Source organism: Pinus tabuliformis, chromosome 5_2, assembly GCF_031772625.1.
Source record: "Pinus tabuliformis cultivar Carrire ecotype Pingquan chromosome 5_2, CPIR1, whole genome shotgun sequence".
Classification (NCBI taxonomy): Eukaryota; Viridiplantae; Streptophyta; class Pinopsida; order Pinales; family Pinaceae; genus Pinus; species Pinus tabuliformis.
In genome coordinates, this window is record NC_142306.1 from 132591048 (window position 1) to 132615238 (window position 24191).

Here is a 24191-nt window from a genome sequence, read left to right on the forward strand (position 1 = left end):
ATTGATAAATCATTGAATTTGATAAAGCAGGTTGATTTATCAATTGAGATGTTTATTTTTTTCTCCTTTATTTTTTCACAGAAGTGAATAGAAGGGATTTGAACCTTAAACCTTCTCATATAGAAGATTTTATTTTCATGGCCATAGCTAATTGACTTACTGGGTGGAGTTTATCAATCTAGACTTTTAGCTAATTTGGATGATTTAAATTAATTTAAAATTAAGTGAAATTTGTAAAAATATTTTTCACCATATATGAAATTAAAATCTGATTATTTTAACATTATAATTGTGCATTAATTTTATTATACAATTTTTTTATCACATTTGATGCTTTGAAAAAAAAAACCAATAGAATTAATCTAGTTTCACATTAAAAAATTTAAAGTATTGTAATTATTATTGTTATTTAAAGTTAAATTTCTATTGATAAATATCAAAAAACAATGCAACTTCAAGGCCAAAATTGAACTTTTCAAACTATATTGTTTACAAGCTATCTAGTTCTTGTGAACACTTATACAAAACCTAAATTTATCATAGAAACAAGTTCCATATAAAACATACAAGCTCAAAGTTAAGATAAACATATAGCAATTAAGAGGAGAGTGATGATTCCATTTGGCTACTTCCTTGATGTTGATGTGACAAATAGGGCCCGCTTCAATACGGGTAAGGTTTCTCTCGTAATTGGATTTGTTTAGGCAACATCATAGTTGTAAGTGTGACTTTTTAGAGTTTTTGATTGATTTGTAGACTGAATTAGATGGAAAAATTTGTAGTGAAATATTGATTTGTGTTGTTTACATTGGTTTATTAACTACATATATAGGTTCAACACCCTGAAAAACTATTGAGACACTTCGATTGTGCAGAATTCACAGAGTCAAACTTTCAATTTCAATAAATCTCTATCAAATTGTAAAAAAATTAGATCGAAAAATTCATAATTTTTTATTAAAAAATCACACTTAAAACAAGTCAATAATTTTATCCATCACAATATAGCACTCTAGAAAAACCTTTTCAAAAAACATTTCAAGTTTCCCATATAAATCAATTGTGTGAAATATTGATTCCGTTTTTCGTGCGAGTGCCAAATATAGCACAAAACTAATATCGCGTGCCACCTAGAAAGCCTCACCCCCAACGACCTCTTACATGCTATCGTGTCATGCCAATTGTAGGAAGGAATAAAGGTGAAGGATCGAGAGACCAGTCTACTAACGGTATGAGGAACTGTAGCTATGAAATTTCCGACGCCAACCTAAAAGCCTATCTCTTCTTTACCCAGGCCAATGCTTCGTGCGTTAAACAACAAAGATAATGGAAAGGTGAATAGAAATTGGCAACTAGGATGTCTTCAAAAAAAGTTCACTGCCAAGAAAAATTAACACATGAAGGCCAAAATATCGGGAATAGAGCAGAGTGAATGAAAATAGCAAAGTTTGGAGAACGACACGTGATTGACACCTTCCAATAAAATAGGGTGGGTAATGAAAATAATATAGGATGGATAGCAAAAATACGAGTGATTCAAAACAGTTGAATGAGATTGACACCTTCCAATAAAATAGGGTGGGCAATAAAAATAAAATAGGGTGGGTGAAACTTAATCCTGATATTTTATGAGGTTTTAGTAATAATGTAAATATAAATAATATAAATGTAGGAAACAGTGTACTTTTATAATGAATTTGATTATGGTTTAACCATATGAAATTTAGAAAATTTAATTAAATTTTCAAAAATATAATTTTATTTATAATTATATTAAATTTTAGTTTTTATAATAGTAATATATTATATTTCATCCATATATTTTTATTAGTATATATGACTTTAAGTATGGGGTTTACGCAGTGCATTATATTAGATATTATTTTGGGATTCAACTACTTTAAGTAAGTCATTTACGTATATTTCTGGCCTGGTAACCAGGACTTCCCAGGAGGTCACCCATCCCAAATGGCCTTTGGCTCAAGCTTGCTTAACTGTGGAGTTCTCCCCACAATCAAGCCCACTTAGCTTGCAAATGGGGTAGCAAGCTAAGTGGGCTTGATTGTGGGGAAAACTCCACAGTTAAGCACGCTTGAGCCAGAGGCGATCTAGGATGGGTGACCTCCCACGAAGTCCTGGTTACCGAAGTGATGATTGATGCTATGTGATTCATTTCACAAGTTTCAATCTCACTTCTTCACCCTTGTGAGCATCACCCGATACAATGAGTGCTAAATGAACTATTCAAACATCATGAGAAATTAGTTAGTTAAGTGATCCAGGTGGATATTGGTGGCCACCTGCCAGGTCCACCTGGACCCCCACCATTGTCTTTCTTAGCATTTTCAGTTTCCTTAATTGTAGCACAGTTTACTATTTTTAGCAGTTTTTTCGGGTCCTGAACTTCCGGAGCCGTTTTGAGGCCCTAAACGACGTTTTTTTGGAATTCTGGGGCGATCGAGCTTTATGTTGTCTCCCAAAGTGGTAGTACTCGGATAGATCTTTCTAACGAGCTATCGTACGCGTCAAACGGAGATCGTATGCCAAAGTTACGACCCCGGGAAATTGATGTACCAATTTACCCAAACGGGGCCCACAATTTGGCGTTTCATCTTCTAGGGTTAGGTTTCGGTATGTGAAGGGTTTTCCATTGTTTCTCAACAATAAATAGGCCTTTGAGCCTCATTGTAATAGAGTTCAGAACAGTTCAGAGGCATGTAGCCATCACATCTCTTCTCAGAGATAAGCTACCATCGCCCTAGCTAGTTTATTGCCATTTCTGTTTGTAAGCATATGTCAGTATTTTCCATTAATGAAATGAAGTATTATTTCCGCTGCATCTTTGTGTATATGGTTATCTCTGTAATTTGTTGCGTTCCTGCTTAAATCTGGATCAGTGGTATCAGAGCGGTCTGCTTTTTCTCTGTTTTTCTTTGCATGTCCCCAACAAGGTCGGGATATAAGGAGTTAGGGCTTGAACTGGTTGAACCTTTGCAAGACCAGCCTCGCAAATCCCGACGGCCTCCCATGGCGGACGAGAAGAAAGACGAGGGGGCAGGAGATCCCATCAAAATCTTGCTCGAAGAAGCGCTCGAGCGACAACGGAACGCGATGATGGACAGCTTTGCGCAGATCCTTCAGCGGCTACCCAGAAGCGGCGCATCGGCTTCCAGCAGCTCCTCTGGAAACGCCACACCCTTTAAGGTACAAGTTAATTTTGAAATCCCCATATTCGAGGGTCAGATAGACGCCGATGCCGTAGATAAATGGTTAAATCTGCTAGAGGGTTATTTTTCTGTTCATGAATTTTCGAGTCGAGAAAAGATTGTTTTTGCTCTTCTCAAAGCAGCCCCCCACGTCAAGGACTGGTGGGAAACCTACTGCGAGCAGAAGGATGAAAGTACTGGCTCACTATTTTCAGCCGCACCCACTTGGGATTCGTTCCGGGATGCCATCAAGGAGCAGTACTACCCTGTCGGAAGCTATGAGGATGAATACATAAAGTGGACCACGCTGCGGCAGGGAAGGGACCAAGATGTGCCGGAGTTCACCAATCTTTTCCATACCCTTCGCACAAAGTTGGGTATCAAGGATTCGGAGCAACATTTGATACTCAAATACCGTGGCTGCCTGCACAAGTACATCCAGGAAGAAATACAGTTCCTAAACATCCCCTCGCTCGGCGCAGCATACCGGTATGCCGTCAAAGTCGAGCAGAAGTTTAAACAAAAGAAGCGAGACTTTGGATCTGCGAATCCAAAGCAGGGGAAAGGTGCCCCTAAACCACAGAACAAAGGACAAAGCCAAGGCGGGACAGCCCAAGACAACCAGCTGAAGCTGCAAGCAAAGAGCAACGCCGAGAAAGGACACTGGAAAATGGTGCGAGTTCCATAAGAGCTCCACTCACAACACAAGTGAGTGTCGGGCCAAACAGTCACTGGTGGCTGAGCTAAAGGTTTCAGAATCAGATGCATGTTTCGACTCTGAGTCAGAACCCGATAAGGGGTATGAAAAAGGGAAGCAGATCATTGATGCGGATCCCAGCGCCACTGTTGCTACCGCAAAGATCCAGAAAAATGAACCCGAAGATCCAGAGGAGGAGGAGCGTCTCTTCCACTCCCAGATGTGGGTCAAGGGCTCCCCGATACAGTTCATTGTTGATAGCGGGAGTCAAAAGAACCTCATTTCGGCAGAGGTCGTGAAGCGGTTGGGCTTACCGACCACAGCACATCCACAACCATACACCATTGGGTGGCTTTACCAAGGGCGAGATCTTCGCGTGAGCCAGCAGTGTCGCCTTCCATACAACATCAAGCCCTTCACGGATGAGGTATTGTGTGACATTGCTCCCCTTGAAGTTTGTGATGTATTACTAGGACAACCATACTTGTGGAAGCGACATGCTGTGTATGAATCAAGGCCCCGTGCTGTTATTATTACATTGGGAAATAAGTTGTTCAGGATACCAGAGGTACCACCACCTGCCGCCATCTCTTTGATTACTGCAAAACAATGCAGTAAGATCATTTCCAAAACCAGGAAATTTTTTTTCCTGATGATACGCCCTCAAGGGAAGAAGAAGACAGTGGCCGCGGCCTCCAAACGAGGTCCCTCTGCACGGCAGCTACAAATGGACAAGATTGTGGAGGAGTACAAAGACATCTTCACCTCCCCGGCAGGGGTTCCTCTGCACTGTCAAGTCAAGCACTCCATTGATCTGACCCCAGGTGCGCCGCTACCCAATGGACCAATTTATCGGCGCTCCGTTCTGGAGAACAATGAAATCAAGAGGCAGATTCAGGAGCTCCTACAGAAAGGTCACATCCGTCCGAGTTCTTCGCCCTGTGGGAGCCCGATAGTGTTGGTACAGAAGAAGGATGGGACGTGGAGACTCTGTATTGACTATCGGGCGCTGAACAAGATCACTGTCCGTAATAGGTACCCGATCCCGCGGATTGATGACCTCCTAGACCAACTAAAGGGGGCGAAATATTTCAGCAAGATCGATCTGAAGTCAGGATATCACCAGGTACCAATTGAACCCTCAGATGTGTGGAAGACTGCCTTCAAATCCAAGGAGGGCCTCTTCGAATGGTTGGTCATGCCTTTCGGATTGACGAATGCTCCTGCAACCTTTATGAGGCTAATGGATGACATCTTGCGGCCATTCACCAACTCCTTTGTAGTAGTATACTTGGATGACATTCTGATCTTCAGCCAGAGTTGGGAAGAGCACCTCCACCACATCCGACAGGTTCTCCAAACACTGCGGCAACACAAGCTATGTGCCAATTTGGAGAAATGCACTTTTGGCATGACCGAGGTCCAGTATCTGGGATACATCATTGATGAACAGGGGGTGCATGTCGATCCAGCCAAGGTCCAAGCCATTCGGGATTGGCCCTCTCCAACCACTCTAACAGAGCTCCGCAGCTTTCTAGGTCTTGCCAACTTCTACCGCAGGTTTGTGTTGGGATTTTCTCATATTTCTTGGCCCTTGAGTCAAGTCACCAAGGGTGGGGCGAAAGCAAAATTCTTTTGGTCTGAATCTCAACAGAAGGCATTCAGGGAGTTGAAGGATCGCCTCTGCACGGCACCAGTGCTCGCGTTACCAGATTTACAACAACCATTTGAGGTCGAGACAGATGCCTCTGACTATGCTATTGGGGCAGTCCTTACTCAACATGGACATCTAGTGGCATATCACAGTGAAACACTTTCAGACACAGTCCGGAAGTACCCCACTTATGATAAAGAGATGTATTCCATTGTACAGGCCTGCCGACAATGGAAGCATTACATTTTGGGGAAGGAAACGGTCATCCACACAGACCACCGACCTCTGCAATTCATACAGACCCAAGGGAAATTGCAGAATGATCGCCATCAGAAGTGGTCTACATACCTGCAACAGTTTCACTTGAATATCAAGTATAAAAAGGGCAGCACCAATAATGTTGCAGATTGCCTCAGTCGACCACCGATCATGGCGCTAACCACCGTGCTCAACTCTTGCGGGCACGAGACTTCTGATTGGCCACTTCTCTACAAAAGCGACCCAGAATTCGGCCACACATACCAGACACTCTTGGAGGGTCGGCAGGTTGCAGATTTTCACCTCCAGGATGCCCTATTATGCCACCTCGGTCACCTTTGTGTTCCTTCAAGCGAGCGTGCCAAGATGATTTGGGAAGCACACTACAGTCGGGCTGCTGGGCATTTCGGGGTCGAGAAAACAGTGGCAGTACTGCAAAACTATTTCTATTGGCCGAATCTTCGACAGGATGTTGGGAAGTACATCCGATCATGTACTGCCTGTGCCATTGCCAAACCGACCATTAAGAAGCAAGGCCTCTATACCCCGTTGCCTACCCCTAGTCGACCTTGGGAATCCATCTCCATGGATTACATGTCAGGCCTTCCTTCCACTAAGCATGGAAATGACTGTGTTTTTGTGGTCGTCGACAGGTTCTCAAAGATGGCCATTATGATGGCCTGCAAGAAGAATATCACAGCAGAAGCCACTGCTAAACTCTTCTTTGAACGAGTGTGGGTGCACTTTGGGATCCCACAGTCTATCATCTCAGATCGGGACAGTCGGTTTCTCAGCACATTTTGGTCCAGTTTCTGGTCAATGCTGGACACCAAACTCACGAAGTCCACAGCCTTCCATCCTCAAACTGATGGCCAGACAGAGGTTGTCAACAGGATGATTGTGCACATTCTGCGCATGTATAACTCAAAGCATCCACGCACATGGGACGAGAGCCTCCCCTATGTTCAGCACAGCTACAACCGAGCTCTTCACAGCTCCACTGGCCATAGCCCTTTTCAGGTGGGTTTAGGATTCCAGCCACTATGCCCCATTGATGTGGCCATGCCACTTGCAGCTACTCACATGAATTCAGCTCATGTCCAGTCCGAAACAGATAAGGCCACCAGCTTCATTGAGCGCATCCAACATATTCGCCAGCAGGTCCATGACATTCTTGAGAAATCAAATGCCAAGTACAAGCAGCGACATGATCAACACCGGGTGCCACACAAGTTTCAGGTGGGCGACAAAGTCTGGTTGCATTTGCAAAAGGAACGCCTTACTGGAGCCTATCGGAAATTGAGACCACTTCGATATGGTCCTTACACCATTACTAAGGCTATGGGAGACAATGCATTTGAGCTCAGCATTCCCCCATTCCTTGGGCTGCACCCAGTGTTCAATGTGGACCGCCTTCGGCCATACTTTCCACCATTGCTAGACACATCCGACATTGCAGAACAGCTCAAACCCACAGAATTAAATCCAGATTGCATGGAACAAGCTGCAACTGATCGGATCATGGACACACAGATCAAGAACACTCGCCAACAGCATATCCAACTGTATCGAGTTGTCAAAGCAGGCCAACTCCTTCAGCAGGGCAAGTGGCTCACCAGGGAACAAGTTCAGCAGAGGTTTCCTCATCTCATGGAGGAGCTCAACGCAATGGGGACCATTGCTTCCTAAGGGGGGAGGAATGATCCAGGTGGATATTGGTGGCCACCTGCCAGGTCCACCTGGACCCCCACCATTGTCTTTCTCAGCATTTTCAGTTTCCTTAATTGTAGCACAGTTTACTATTTTTAGCAGTTTTTTCGGGTCCTGAACTTCCGGAGCCGTTTTGAGGCCCTAAACGGCGTTTTTTTGGAATTCTGGGGCGATCAAGCCCTATGTTGCCTCCCAAAGTGGTAGTACTCGGATAGATCTTTCTAACGAGCTATCGTACGCGTCAAACGGAGATCGTATGCCAAAGTTACGACCCCGGGAAATTGATGTACCAATTTACCCAAACGGGGCCCACAATTTGGCGTTTCATCTTCTAGGGTTAGGTTTCGGTATGTGAAGGGTTTTCCATTGTTTCTCAACAATAAATAGGCCTTCGAGCCTCATTGTAATAGAGTTCAGAACAGTTCAGAGGCATGTAGCCATCACATCTCTTCTCAGAGATAAGCTACCATCGCCCTAGCTAGTTTATTGCCATTTCTGTTTGTAAGCATATGTCAGTATTTTCCATTAATGAAATGAAGTATTATTTCCGCTGCATCTTTGTGTATATGGTTATCTCTGTAATTTGTTGCGTTCCTGCTTAAATCTGGATCATTAAGACTACCTCTCTTGGAAATGATCATACGTGAATGACTTAACACAATTGAATCCCAAAATGATATTAGTGCATATGAAATTTAGAAAATTTAATTAAATTTTCAAAAATATAACTTTATTTATAATTATATTAAATTTTAGTTTTTATAATAGTAATATATTATATTTCATTCATATATTTTTATTAGTGCATATGTTGAGTAACTAAATGATGTAATTTTTTAACAATTTTTTTTAGAATTGTATAAAACATGTTTTTGTGTAAGATTGTTTTTAAACTTTATAATGTTATTTTTATATTTTTTTAAAAATTATGGTAGTGATTACATTTTTGAAATTATAAAGTTTTATATTAGTGTGGGATCTTAACATAACTAGCATTTGCACCTTATGTTGCAAAGGAAACACGGTAAGGCATAGGGTGGTAAGGCATAGAGTGGGGAAGAATAGCGACATGTGAATGGACATTGTTGAAAGCAAGGGTGGATGATAATGTGTATTCTGAAAATGGATATTTTGTTATGGTCAACCTAATGCATTCATTAATTAGATGACAACCAAAAAGCTTTGACAAGACTTAAATTGCCTAAATGATTCCTCAATCAATGGAAATAACCGTTTCCCTCCTCTGATACTTAAAATACATCGTAGGAGACCAATTTTTCAAGTAACTTAATATAACTAGCAATTGCCCCAAAAGGTGCAAAGAGAGGCCGATAGAAATGTTAAATTGAAAGAATTGTATTTTGGTTCAAAATAATAAATATTATAATAATTCAATCATTCAAACTAAACCTAGTCAATAAATTCCCCAAAATAAAATAAATCCTTAGTCAAAATTATACAAATTATCATTCAAGCTAAACCTAGTCAATAAATTGCCCAAAATAAAATAAATCCTTAATCAAAATTATACAAATTACTATTCTTCGTTTCTCTCAATTATTTATATAATAAAATCCAATCAATCATTAAAAATTAGGCACATCAGGGCAGGCCAGTCCGCTTTGCCCACAATAAAACTCACTGGGCTTTCAGATCCATAGGTTGAGATTGAGCCCCCGCTTTGCCCACAATAAAACTCACTCGGCTTTCAAACCCATAGGTTGAGATTGCGCTCCAGCCTGTTGCTACTGGTTTCGCTGGTAATTCAAAGGTTTTCGAATAACATGATGTGTGGCTCAGGACGATGAATGGCATAGTGCACCCATCCACGAGACTGCTGAACTCCAATGGCTCGCCATTCATTCTGGACCAAAAAGAATATCAATTTGGTTAAAATTATTAATATGTTTATAATAATAAAAATAAAAAATAAAACAAACAAACAGATTATCGCATTAAAAATGACATTTGAAAACAAATTAGGTGCTGATTACCACATTGGGAAGTTGGCAAAACAGATGCATTTGCATTAAAAATAGCATTTGCGAACAAAAATGCGGTGCCTACTTCATTGAGAAGTCGGTTCTTGGGAAGCAATTTGGTAGTTTCTGGAGGGAGAACCACATGTTTGGAGATGACACAGAACGCTCAATCATCAAAATAATCCATTTGGGTGAAATAAAACCCTAATTACAGATATTCAACTCACCACCTAGACAGCGAGCAATCAAGCATACCCACACTCAAAGATAAAACTATAAATATCTCAAAGAAACTTTGATATGCATTATCTCAAAGAAACTTTGATATGCATCTGATTGTAACTGACCAAAAGCAGTTATCGAGCATTTATTTAATATATGTCCAAACTTCTAGGAAATGATTTGCAATGTAAGAACAATGTGGGCACATCGTCTCCTTCTCTGCATTTATTTAACTACCTGGCCTGCAAAGTAGACTGAATACCAGTACCTGGAGAAGAGATATTCCCATCAAGGTTAGGCAGAGGAATTTGCATAGAAGACAATTTACCACTAGAAGTGGAAACATCCTGCTCTGTTGCTTGATCCTCTGGGCTCTTCCGCTTTCGAGCATTTATTCTTATATTACATCATAATTGCAATAAAAAGGATCTTAGTCCACATTAATAAACTAAACAACTTTTCTGCAGCCAACACATGAATCTACAAGTCTAGACATTTGCAGAATTTGTTGCATGGGATGCTGTAAAATATACTGAATACCAGTACCTGGAGAAGAGATATTCCCATCAAGGTTAGGCAGAGGAATTTTCATTTGGTCTAAAATTCTTTCTCTGACTCGGAATTCGAACAAATGCACCGAGACTTAATAATATATTTTTTCTTGCTCATAAAATTGCAAGTCTGGCTGCATGAAAAAAATGAGGGTTATGTCAAAATGTAGTATCTTTTATTCCAGAATCAAGTTTTTCACTTTGTCTCCTTGCACATTATAGTGTGAGCCTTCCAGGTTAATCCTTGGGCACAGAACACACCTCCTTCAAAGATCCAAGATTAACATGCATTCTCACGAATCATTATAATCTTTACTCATGGTTTCTCATGCAAAGGTGGGAACTCTATTTGTTTTAAAATGGTTTAAACTCCACTTTTATTCATACGATGAGCAATATCATATTTTAGTCAAAGAAATATGTATTTTTCCTTGCCAAATATCTAGTGAGGGGTTACTTAATTTTGAAGTCAGTTTTTCATTCATTAAAATTTTAATTAAAATTAATAAGGGTTTGTTACATGATTTTTATTAGTAAAACCCTAAAATTGTGAATATCTAACCTAACCCTCATCCATGGGAGCCTTTGAGACTGCGTTTTCCTGGGAAAAAAACTATGTGACGCCATCGGTGTGCAAGGATTGGTCTTCTTTGCCATACGTGCCTTGGGCAATACACTCCTCCATGTCATTACAATGAGGTCCATATTACATAAACAATTAGTATACGTGGCCTCTGTCAAGGATGTATGTGCTCCCTGTCTCTGTGAAAAGGAGCAGAAGCTGCTTAGCAAATTCAATCATGCATTTTCATACTTTTAGTCACCTTTTTTCAAATGAATATTTTTTTTTCTTTTTCTTCGTTTGCGAACAATTAGCGTGAACAAACATTACTGCAATTTCAAACATTTTAATCTCTAAAAAAACGCATTGAGATATAATTTCTTTATCCAAGGCAAACATTTATGTCTCATGATTTTTATAGTGTGCATAACATACCCATTTATTTTGGCAATGTTTTTACTTTTTTTAAGATAGAAAATATTCAAAACATGTACCTGAGCAAAATTCTATTTCTTGCTTTGTCTCTGCAAAATTATATATATAAGTCAAACTCGATTCTTCCAGCCTCTGAGGCATTCTTTACATATCTAGATATTTGCACCTCTGGAAACTTTTAAGAGAGCTTCGAGTTATTTGTTTTTCATTGTTTGTGTTTGAATTAATTTTGTCAATCTTCCAATGCGACTCCCTTCAAGTAGGTCTAAAACAAAGGCTTGTCCAACAAAGAATGAAAAGCTCAAAATTGGATGCAGGGTCTACCCTGGGTTAAGGCCTATTCTACGACTAAGAATACCTGTTAATTCATGACAGGCATCACTAACACGGTTTGATAGTGTTGATAAACTCACTGGGCTTTCAGACCCATAGGTTGAGATTGAGCCCCAGCGTGTTGTTGCTAGTTTTGCTGGTAATTCAAAGGTCTTCTGAATAACATGATGTGTGGCTCAGGACGATGAATGGCATAGTGCACCCATCCATGAGACTGCTGAAATCCAATGGCTTGCCATTCATTCTGGACCAAAAGGAATACCAATTTGGTTAAAATTATTAATATGTTTATAATAATAAAAATAAAAAATAAAACAAACAAACAGATTATCACATTAAAAATGGCATTTGAAAACAAATTAGGTGCTGATTACCACATTGGGAAGTTGGCAAAATAGATGCATTTGCATTAAAAATATCATTTGAGAACAAAAATGTGGTGCTTACTTCATTGACAAATCGGTTCTTGGGAAGCAATTTGGTAGTTTCCGGAGGGAGAACCACATGTTTGGAGATGACACATAACTCCCAATCATCAAAATAATCCATTTGGGTGAAATAAAACCCTAATTACAGATATTCAACTCACCACCTAGACAACCAGCAATGAAGCATACCCACACTCAAAGATAAAACTATCAATATCTCAAAGAAACTTTGATATGCATTTTCTCAAAGAAACTTTGATATGCATCTGATTGTAACTGACCAAAAGAAGTTATCGGGCATTTATTTAATATATGTCCAAACATCCAGGAAATGATTTGCAATGTAAGAACAACGTGGAAACATCGTCTCCTTCTCTGCATTTATTTAATTACCTGGCATTCTAACTTTAAAGGGACCTACATAAATTCATGGAAAACCTTCAATCTAGACATCAATAGGTTGTCTTGGGTGGAGGGCCATGATGACAGAGAATTTCGAATACATCTTATAAGGATATTTTGAAGTTAACAGATATGATTGTGGGATTGGAATGGTCGTCGATCCTTCAGCTCGGAAAAATAAAATTTGTTAATAAATTCCATATATCATGGGCAATGATTCCTTAAATTTTATTAAGATATTTGACATTACATCCTTTTATATACTGACTGTGAGGTTCTTATTTTCACTAGACATAAATCAAGCAGGTCTAAAAACAAAGGCTTGTCCAACAAAGAATGAAAAGCTCAAAATTGGATGCAGGGTCTGCCCCCTGGCTTAAGGCCTATTCTACGACTAAGAATACATGTTAATTCATGATAGGCATCACTAACACGGTTTGATAGTGTTGATAAACACACTGGGCTTTCAGACCCATAGGTTGAGATTGAGCCCCAACGTATTGCTGTTGGTTTTGCTGGTAATTCACAGATCTTCTGAATAACATGATGTGTGGCTCAGGACGATGAATGGCATAGTGCACCCATCCACGAGACTGCTGAACTCCAATGGCTCGCCATTTGTTTTGGACCAAAAAGAATATCAATTTGGTTAAAATTATTAATATGTTTATAATAATAAAAATAAAAAATAAAACAAACAAACAGATTATCGCATTAAAAATGGCATTTGAAAACAAATTTGGTGCTGATTACCACATTGGGAAGTTGGAAAAACAGATGCATTTGCATTAAAAATGGCATTTGAAAACAAATTAGGTGCTGATTACCACATTGGGAAGTTGGCAAAACAGATGCATTTGCATTAAAAATAGCATTTGAGAACAAAAATGCGGTGCTTATTTCATTGAGAAGTCGGTTCTTGGGAAGCAATATGCATCTGATTGTAACTGACCAAAAGCATTTATCGGGAATTTATTTAATATATGTCCAAACTTCCAGGAAATGATTTGCAATGTAAGAAAAAAGTGGACACATCGTCTCCTTCTCTGCATTTATTTAATTACCTGGCATTCTAACTTTAAAGGGACCTACATAAATTCATGGAAAACCTTCAATCTAGACATCAATAGGTTGAATGAATAATTTTTTTTCCTTTTTCTTCGTTTGCGGACAATTAGTGTGAACAAACATTACTGCAATTTCAAACATTTTAATCTCTAAAAAGCGCATTGAGACATCATTTCTTTATCCAGGGCAAACATTTATGTCTCATGATTTTTATAGTGTGCATAACATACCCATTTATTTTGGCAATGTTTTTACTTTTTTTAAAATAGAAAAGATTCAAAACATGTACCTGAGCAAAATTTTATTTCTTGCTTTGTCTCTGCAAAATTATATATATAAGTAAAACTCGATTCTTCCAGCCTACGAGGCATTCTTTATATATCCAGATATTTGCACCTCTGGAAAATTTTAAGAGAGTTTTGAGTTATTTGTTTTTCATTGTTTGTGTTTGAATTAATTTTGTCGATCTTCCAATGCAACTCCCTTCAAGCAGGTCTAAAAACAAAGGTTTGTCCAACAAAGAATGAAAAGCTCAAAATTGGATGCAGGGTCTGCCCCTGGCTTAAGGCCTATTCTACGACTAAGAATACATGTTAATTCATGACAGGCATCACTAACACGGTTTGATAGTATTGATAAACTCACTGGGCTTTCAGACCCATAGGTTGAGATTGAGCCCCAGCCCGTTGTTGCTGGTTTTGCTGGTAATTCAAAGGTTTTCTGAATAACATGATGTGTGGCTCAGGACGATGAATGGCATAGTGCACCCATCCACGAGACTGCTGAACTCCAATGGCTCGCCATTCGTTCTGGACCAAAAAGAATATCAATTTGGTGAAAATTATTAATATGTTTATAATAATAAAAATAAAAAATAAAACAAACAAACAGATTATCTCATTAAAAATGGCATTTGAAAACAAATTAGGTGCTGATTACCACATTGGGAAGTTGGCAAAACAGATGCATTTGCATTAAAAATGGCATTTGAAAACAAATTAGGTGTTGATTACCACATTGGGAAGTTGGCAAAACAGATGCATTTGCATTAAAAATAGCATTTGAGAACAAAAATGCGGTGCTTAATTCATTGAGCAGTCGGTTCTTGGGAAGTAATTTGGCAGTTTCCGGAGGGAGAACCACATGTCTAGAGATGACACATAATGCCCAATCATCAAAATAATCCATTTGGGTGAAATAAAACCCTAATTACAGATATTCAACTCACCACCTAGACAGCTAGCAATCAAGCATACCCACACTCAAAGATAAAACTATAAATATCTCAAAGAAACTTTGATATGCATTATCTCAAAGAAACTTTGATATGCATCTAATTGTAACTGACCAAAAGTAGTTATCTGGCATTTATTTAATATATGTCCAAACTTCCAGGAAATGATTTGCAATGTAAGAACAACGTGGACACATCGTCTCATTCTCTGCATTTATTTAATTACCTGGCTCGCAAAGTAGACTGAATACTAGTACCTGGAGAAGAGATATTCCCATCAAGGTTAGGCAGAGGAATTTGCATAGAAGACAATTTACCACCAGAAGTGGAAACATCCTGCTCTGTTGGTTGATCCTCGGGGTTCTTCCGCTTTTGATCATTTGTTCCTGTATTACATCATAATTGCAATAAAATGGATCTTTAGTCCACATTAATAAACTAAACAACTTTTCTGTAGCCAACACATGAATCTACAGGTCTAGACATTTGCAGAATTTGTTGCATGGGACGCTGTAAAATATACTGAATACCAGAACCTGGAGAAGAGATATTCCCATCAAGGTTAGGCAGAGGAATTTGCATTTGGTCTGAAATTTTTTCTCTGGGTCAGAATTCGAACAAATGCACCGAGACTTAATAATATATTTTTTCTTGCTCATAAAATTGCAAGTCTAGCTGCATGAAAAAAAATGAGGGTTATGTCAAAATGTTTAAGTATCTTTTGTTCCAGAATCAAGTTTTTCACTTTGTCTCCTTGCACATTATAGTGTGAGCCTTCCAGGTTAATCCTTGGGCACATAACACCTAACACCTCCTTCAAAGATCCAAGATTAACATGCATTCTCACGAATCATTATAATCTTTACTCATGGTTTCTCATGCAAAGGTGGGAACTCTATTTGTTTTAAAATGGTTTAAACTCCACTTTTATTTATACGATGAGCACTATCATATTTTAGTCAAAGAAATATGTATTTTTCCTTGCCAAATATTTAGTGAGGGGTTACTTAATTTTGAAGTCAGTTTTTCTTTGATTACAATTTTAATTAAGATTAATGAGGGTTTGTTACATGATTTTTATTAGTAAAACCCTAAAATCGTGAATATCTAACCTAACCCTCATCCATGGGAGCCTTTGAGACTACGTTGTCCTGGGAAAAAAACAATGTGACGCCATCGGTGTGCAAGGATTGGTCTTCTTTGCCATACGTGCCTTGGGCAATACGCTCCTCCATGTCATTACAATGAGGTCCATATTACATAAACAATTAGTATACGTGGCCTCTATCAAGGATGTATGTGCTCCCTGTCTCTGTGAAAAGGAGCAGAAGCTTCTTAGCAAATTCAATCATGCATTTTCATACTTTCAGTCACCTTTTTTCGAATGAATATTTTTTTTTTCTTTTTCTTCGTTTGCGGACAATTAGTGTGAACAAACATTACTGCAATTTCAAACATTTTAATCTTTAAAAAATGCATTGAGATATCATTTCTTTATCTAGGGCAAACATTTATGTCTCATGATTTTTATAGTGTGCATAACATACCCAATTATTTTGGCAATGTTTTTACTTTTTTTTTAAGATAGAAAAGATTCAAAACATGTACCTGAGCAAAATTCTATTTCTTGCTCTGTCTCTGCAAAATTTTATATATAAGTCAAACTCGATTCTTCCAGCCTCGAGGCATTCTTTATATATCCAGATATTTGCACCTTTGGAAAATTTTAAGAGAGCTTTGAGTTATTTGTTTTCCATTGTTTGTGTTTGAATTAATTTTGTCGATATTCCAATGCAACTCCCTTCAAGCAGGTCTAAAAACAAAGGCTTGTCCAACAAAGAATGAAAAGCTCAAAATTGGACGCAGGGTCTGCCCCTCGCTTAAGGCTTATTCTACGACTAAGAATACATGTTAATTCATGACAGGCATCGCTAACACGGTTTGATAGTGTTGATAAACTCACTGGGCTTTCAGACCCATAGGTTGAGATTGAGCCCCAACGTGTTGCCGCTGGTTTTGCTGGTAATTCAAAGGTCTTCTGAATAACATGATGTGTGGCTCAGGACGATGAATGGCATAGTGCACCCATCCACGAGACTGCTGAACTCCAATGGCTCGCCATTCGTTCTCGACCAAAAAGAATATCAATTTGGTTAAAATTATTAATATGTTTATAATAATAAAAATAAAAAATAAAACAAACAAACAGATTATCGCATTAAAAATGGCATTTGAAAACAAATTAGGTGTTGATTACCACATTGGGAAGTTGGAAAAACAGATGCATTTGCATTAAAAATAGCATTTGAGAACAAAAATGCGGTGCTTACTTCATTGACAAGTCGGTTCTTGGGAAGCAATTTGGCAATTTCCGGAGGGAGAACCACATGTATGGAGATGACACATATCGCCCAATCATCAAAATAATCCATTTGGGTGAAATAAAACCCTAATTACATATATTCAACTCACCACCTAGACAGCTAGCAATCAAGCATACCCACACTCAAAGATAAAACTATAAATATCTCAAAGAAACTTTGATATGCATTATCTCAAAGAAACTTTGATATGCATCTGATTGTAGTTGACCAAAAGCAGTTATCGGGCATTTATTTAATATATGTCCAAACTTCCAGGAAATGATTTGCGATGTAAGAACAACGTGGACACATCGTCTCCTTCTCTACATTTATTTAATTACCTGACATTCTAACTTTAAAGGGACCTACATAAATTCATGGAAAAACTTCAATCTAGACATCAATAGGTTGTCTTGGGTGGAGGGCCATGATGACAGAGAATTTCTAATACATCTTATAAGGAGATTTTGAAGTTAACATATATATGATTGCGGGATTAGAACGGTCGTCGATCCTTAAGCTCGGCAAAAGCAAATTTCTTAATAAATTCCAGATATCATGGGCAACGATTCCTTCAATTTTATTAAGATATTTGACATTACATCCTTTTATATATATTACTGTGGGGTTCTTATTTTCACTTGACAAAAATCAAGTAGGTCTAAAAACAAAGGCTTGTCCAACAAAGAATGAAAAGCTCAAAATTGGATGCAAGGTTTGCCCCTGGCTTAAGGCCTATTCTACGACTAAGAATACATGTTAATTCATGACAGGCATCACTAACACGGTTTGATAGTGTTGATAAACTCACTAGGCTTTCAGACCCATAGGTTGAGATTGAGCCCCAGCCTGTTGCTGCTGGTTTTGCTGGTAATTCAAAGGTCTTCTGAATAACATGATGTGTGGCTCAGGACGATGAATGGCATAGTGCACCCATCCACGAGACCGCTGAACTCCAATGGCTCACAATTCGTTCTGGACCAAAAAGAATATCAATTTGGTTAAAATTATTAATATGTTTATAATAATAAAAATAAAAAATAAAACAAACAAACAGATTATCGCATTAAAAATGGCATTTGAAAACAAATTAGGTGCTTATTACCACATTGGGAAGTTGGCAAAACATGAGATGCATTTGCATTAAAAATGGCATTTGAAAACAAATTAGGTGCTGATTACCACATTGGGAAGTTGGCAAAACAAATGCATTTCCATTAAAAAGAGCATTTGAGAACAAAAATGTGGTGCTTACTTCATTGAGAAGTCGGTTCTTGGGAAGCAATTTGGCAATTTCCGGAGGGAGAACCACATGTCTGGAGATGACACATAAACCCAGAAGTAATCCCCGTAAAGCCTGATTAAATATATAAAATGAAGGAATCTGCATCACGTTTTAGCACAGGAAATGTAAAACAAATGTAACAGAGAACAGACTTACTCCAAACACTTAAGCGATAAAAGCAACACAAGATTTCAAGTATTTAAAGATAAAATGCATTAGATGTTTTTCATAAAATAAAACCCTAAAACCTACTGCTACAGACTGTAAAGGCCGAGAAGAATTAACCGCTAAATTGTTCTACCGTGATCAATTCAGAGCCTGAAATACAGAAATTTAAAAAGGCTTTTTGTAGATCCGAAAAATGTGGGTAAAGGGTTAGCTAATTCCAACTTGACGGATAACAGACAGGTCGAATTCCGCCTTGAGAACTTGAAATGCCCTGCAAACAGCGGTGGAAAGATCTGATAAAACCTTTGAATCGAAAATTAGTGAGCGAGAACCTGAGATTGGGCGAATGAGATGGCGCGTAAAAGGTCGAAATGACGAACTTAATGAGGAATAAACTAAGCAGCTCGTAAGGGCAGAAGGAATACAACAGGAGAATGATAGGAAAACTGCTTTTAATCGTTCGACTTCCAATTGAATTCAATACTGAGAACTCTGGTCCACTGCGATTTTTATTAAAATAATTTAACAAAAAATATTTTTATTTAAAATAATTATTCATAATAAATACATAATATAAAATGTATAGGATACTTTCCTCTAATAAATGGATGCATATGCAAAACAATATTTTTTTAAAATGACTATTCATAATGAATACATAGTATAAAGTGCATATGCCATTTCCCTCTCCTAAACGGGTGCATATGAAAAAGTTTGAGCCTAACTTTATTGTATTCACATTCAAATTTTAACATAAAATTATATATTTATAAATAAAAGGAACTTATATATTTAAACATAAATTTAACTTTTTTAATTAAAATATAATTTTTAATTATGTTGTATATTTAATAAAATAAAATAAAAATTTTAATTATAATTTTTATATTATTTATTTTTTAATGATTGAATTTTTTAGAATTTTGTATTTAAAATAAGCTATAAATTAAGGTATGTTATATTTATAAACAAAATGTTTTTTAGTATTTTTTAATCAATTTTAATTAATCAAAATTTAATAGAAATTTTTATAAATTTTAGTTTAAGTTATTTAATTTATACAATTTGAATGTCTAAGAGGGTTTTTTAGGTAATTTGTACAATTCCAATGTCCAAGAGGTTTTTTAAGGTGTTGAATCATTTATGTACTCAAAAATTTATTTTAAATAACAAAAAATCGCAATCTTGCTTGAGATTGTATCACCCTATTATGATGAAAGGATCATTTTGTCTATCAACTAGGCGATGCCCTAGACTAATATAACACTCAGCAATAAACTATTCAAAACCCTTAACCCAATAAATGTTTGTGCTTTTCCCAAAAAAATATATCTATTGTGTTTGATAAAAATCTCTAATTGAGTGTTCGTTTCACTTCTGTAGAACATATACTTTTTTGTCATATTTAGTATATTCATATATATTTGTGATGTTTATCTTGAGCATATTCATATGTATTTGAACAAATGTAATATTGTGTAAACATAGAATTTGATGAGAGGTTATATATATGTATATGTTAGTAGTTTTAGTTAGCAGATTTCCAGTGCAAGATAACAATATTTTTTTTACTATTATTGATAGAAACATTTTTGGTTTGGAAGTATGGTTCTAGAATTTTGGTTTCAACGTTCATATCAATATTTTTTTTACCACTTTCCGTAGAAGCATTTTTTTTGGAAATATGGTTCTAGAATTTTTTTTACCACTTTTGGTAGAAACATTTTTTTGTTTGGAAGTATGGTTCTAGAATTTTGGTTTCAACTTTGAAGTACTAAGTCTTAGGTTATTAGCAATATTTTATGGCTACTAAAAACACTTTATTCATTCATTTATGTCTTATTTGTTTCTTACTCTAATTTAAGGATACTTAAAATAAGCAAGAATATCTACAAAGTAGCCCTTGTTCAAATACAATAGTTAGTTCATACATGTCAAAATTCAATAATTGAACTAAGTGGCAGGGAAACGCTAGCTATGCAACCTTGTTTAGTAATAATAGATGAAGTTATTTAATAAGATAAATGTTTCCCATCCTTGAAAATGTACACCTTAAATGCTTTGAAAAACACATTCTTTTAATGAGTACATTTTTTTGAGAAATGTGAAGCAAATCCAAATTCCAAGTATTGCTTTCTCCAAGTGCTTAAAAAAATGTTGGTCATAGAAGTTCAAGCGTTGTAGTGAAAATTAATATAAATCTTATTGTTTGCTTTGTTGTCACAAAAAAATGGTATCCCATATATTTTATTTAGGGAGATTTACCTTAAGGATGTTGTTTTGGACTAAATTCTTGTTTTTTATTTGACCTATGTTATTTATATATAGTTATTTTTGTAATTTATATATAGTTATTTTTGTATGATTTAATATTTAATATGATTTATTTAGTTTAATAGTATAGACTTGAGTTGTTTTAGATTTTTTAGAAGTTTTTTTCTCGTCTAATTTCTTTAAAACCTGGTAGAAATTTATTGAAATCACAAGTTTGATGGGTAACCCTTGCACAATCCAAGTGCCCCAAGGGTTTCCAAGTGCCCCAAGGGTTTTTCAAGGTGCTGAATCCATATATAAAATAAAAAAACTAGTTTAAATAACAAAAATCAAGATTTGACCTCATTTTTTTCCACAAAACACCAAAAAATCTAATAAATTACACTAAAAATAATTCTATATAATTTTTATTAAACTAATTTAACAAAAACTATTTTTTATTTAAAATAATTATTCATAATAAATACATAATATAAAATGTATATGATACTTTCCTCTAATAAATGGAGGCATATGGAAAACAATATTTTTTTAAAATTACTATTCATAATGAATACATAGTATAAAGTGCATATGCCATTTCCCTCTCATAAACGGGTGCATATGAAAAAGTTTGAGCCTAACTTTATTGTATTCAAATTCAAATTTTAACATAAAATTATATATTTATAAATAAAAGAAAATTATATATTTAAACATCATTTTAATTTTTAATTAAAATTTAATTTTTAATTATTTGTATATTTAATAAAATAAAATAAAATAGAATTTTTAGTTTTTATATTTTTTGTTTTTTAAAGATTGATTTTTTTTACAATTTTGTATTTAAAATAAGGTATATTATAATTCATAAACAAAATGATTTTTTTTAGTTTTTTTTTGATCAATTTTAACTAACTAAAATTTAATAGAAATTTTCATAAATTTGAGTTTAAGTTGTTTAATGTATACAATTTGAGTGTTTAAGAGGATTTTTTTAGATAATTTGTACAATTCCAATGTCAAAGAGGTTTTTTAAGATGTTGAATCATTTATGTATTCAAAAATATTTTTTAAACAAGAAGAAATCACAATCTTACTTGAAATTGTGTCACCCTATTATGATGAAAAAATCATTTTATCTAGACTATTCCCTAAACTAATATAACATTCAACAATAAACTATTCAAAACTCATAACCCAATAAATGTTTGTTATTTTCCAAAAAAATATATCTATCTCTCCACAATAAACCCAATAAATATTACTGTACCGGAAAGCAAGAGTAAGATTGCAATAAACTATTGAGAAATCTTTAAACCTTTATATATATTATTTTTCTTTTCTAGCCAGCAAAAGGAAATCCGCTGGAAACCATTTCAACAAAATACATAAAACGACCGCAACTCATGATATCACTAACAAAATTTTATATCAAAATAAAGAAAATAATAATCATTGGACTCGACCACCTTAAAAAAACTAAATAATCTGGAAACCATTACGACAAAATACATAAAACTACCACAACTCATGATATCACTAACAAAGATTTATATCAAAATAAAGAAAATAATAATCATTGGACTCAACCACCTTAAAAAAACTAATTAATCCTTAATCCTTCTAAATCCCATTTCCACACATTTACCCTGTTCCTTATAAATTATTCGAAATATTAAAGCAGGTAAGTCAGATATTAATAACTTAATTATATAATTTCACATACATAATAAGCACCACATCCCGCTGGATAGATGGGATATTATCATTTACTTCTTGTAGTTTGACCGATTAGATATCATCAACTATTTGTCCATAGCTTGACTCTGAGGAGGCGCTGTGGAAATCCTTGCCTCGGATACTGATTGATTCTGCTTTTCCAGATTTCCCGCCCACCCTGCGTGTCCAGATCCAGATTTACAACATAAGAAACAATAAAACCAAGTCCCATGTACAGTTATCCCATGAACTATGGAAATAAATAGAAGATGACGTACCGAGAGAGGGATCAAAGCCTCTGATTTTGAGTTCTCTGTATTCCTGGCACAGAGCACAACACTCGCAAAAGAAATGAACAAGGCAGTCTCCACAAGGCTTCTCTTCCAAATTGAATTTGGAGCGGAGTATCTTTCTGTAAAAACACGAATAACAGCAGGCGCAGCCCGTTAACAAAACGTACAGAGTTCCACTAACACCGCAAGCTGCAATGGAAGAAGATAATATGAAAATATGGAGGAGAAGAAAAATAGCCCGACTGCCATTTGTTAGTGTTAATAAAATCATGAATGGGATGATAACACATTCTTCCCAATCTAAATGAAGATTCATCTTCAAAATAATATCAATTTAAATTAATAGCAGAAGAAATGAATTACTTACAGGAACCACTATCAACTATCTCGGCAATCTGCCCGAATGTTATGCAGGGACACCAACATGTGAGACAACCTACAATAATATCCAGTTAATAATGGAGGGTATATTATTAAATATATATATATTTTTAATAGAAGAAATTGTGTTTGGAGTAATTATTCGCATACATAATTTTGTTAGAGATGCAATCATATACTAAACTTTCCCACTTAGCTATTAAACCATATATACTAAATACTTACTATTCAATAAATCATAAAACAACTCTACAAAATTGAGTGTGGCCAGAAATGAAAATATACGTACAACTGCTACAATCATCACCGCAGCCACAGAGTCCAGCGGTCCATGCGGAGCGATACATTCTTCCCTTCTTTTTCTGAATTGAGTTGAGTTGCAGGGAAAAGTTACTCAACGCTAAACTACTCTTCTTCTGCCCCATATCGCTTATGCCTCAGGGTTTTTAAATAATGGCATTCCGTGTTCGAGACGAGTAATGGCATTCCGTGTTCGATACGAAATGAGCGTTAAAGTCCAACCATTTAGATTATTTTACGAATTATTTTAAAAAATTTATGGTTTAAACTATGTTTTCAAACTTAAAAATAAATTTAACATTTTTAAATTCATGAAACATTTAAATTTATAAATTTCATAATTCAGATTTATTATTCCAATTTTTCCCACAAAATCTACCAAAATATATAATTAAAAAACAAAAATAATAACAATAACTTAAATCTAAATATTTTTTAATAAAAATAATTAACATAAAAATAAAAATCGAAAAAAATAAATAAAATTAAAATTACAAAAATTTAACAAAGGCTTTATATGTGAAATTTCTACCTCACCTTAAAAGAAGCCTTATTGAGTGGCTCAAAGGAAACCATATAGCCAATGTACGACAAATATAATAATAACTCTTGAACATCTGGCCCAGGATATATTGGTTGACCCCATTAATGGGTCAATGGCCCACGATATGTTGGTTGATCCCG

At 35.9% G+C, this 24191-nt stretch overlaps 2 protein-coding genes across 3 annotated transcripts; both read right to left on the reverse strand.

Moving 5' to 3' along the window:
- Positions 1–13808: 13808 nt before the first annotated feature.
- On the reverse strand, positions 13809–17174 carry LOC149157870 (cyclin-dependent kinases regulatory subunit 2-like). The gene is made up of 2 exons (XM_089436039.1): positions 17073–17174; positions 13809–16869 (listed from the first exon to the last, which is right to left on the reverse strand). Exons 1-2 carry the CDS (start codon positions 17172–17174, stop codon positions 16702–16704), a joined length of 270 nt encoding a protein of 89 aa, XP_089292165.1. The 3' UTR covers positions 13809–16701.
- A 1186-nt stretch (positions 17175–18360) lies between these two features.
- On the reverse strand, positions 18361–23649 carry LOC149157871 (protein PLANT CADMIUM RESISTANCE 7-like). Of its 2 annotated transcripts, XR_016261648.1 has the most exons (5): positions 23497–23649; positions 23194–23262; positions 22812–23015; positions 22541–22711; positions 18361–18489 (listed from the first exon to the last, which is right to left on the reverse strand). XR_016261648.1 is itself a non-coding variant. In XM_089436038.1 (4 exons), exons 1-4 carry the CDS (start codon positions 23630–23632, stop codon positions 22620–22622), a joined length of 501 nt encoding a protein of 166 aa, XP_089292164.1. In that variant the 5' UTR covers positions 23633–23649; the 3' UTR covers positions 22116–22619. The 2 variants fall into 2 exon arrangements, 1 of the variants encoding a protein (XP_089292164.1); XM_089436038.1 differs by lacking the exon at positions 18361–18489 and having other exon boundaries at positions 22116–22711.
- Positions 23650–24191: the final 542 nt, after the last annotated feature.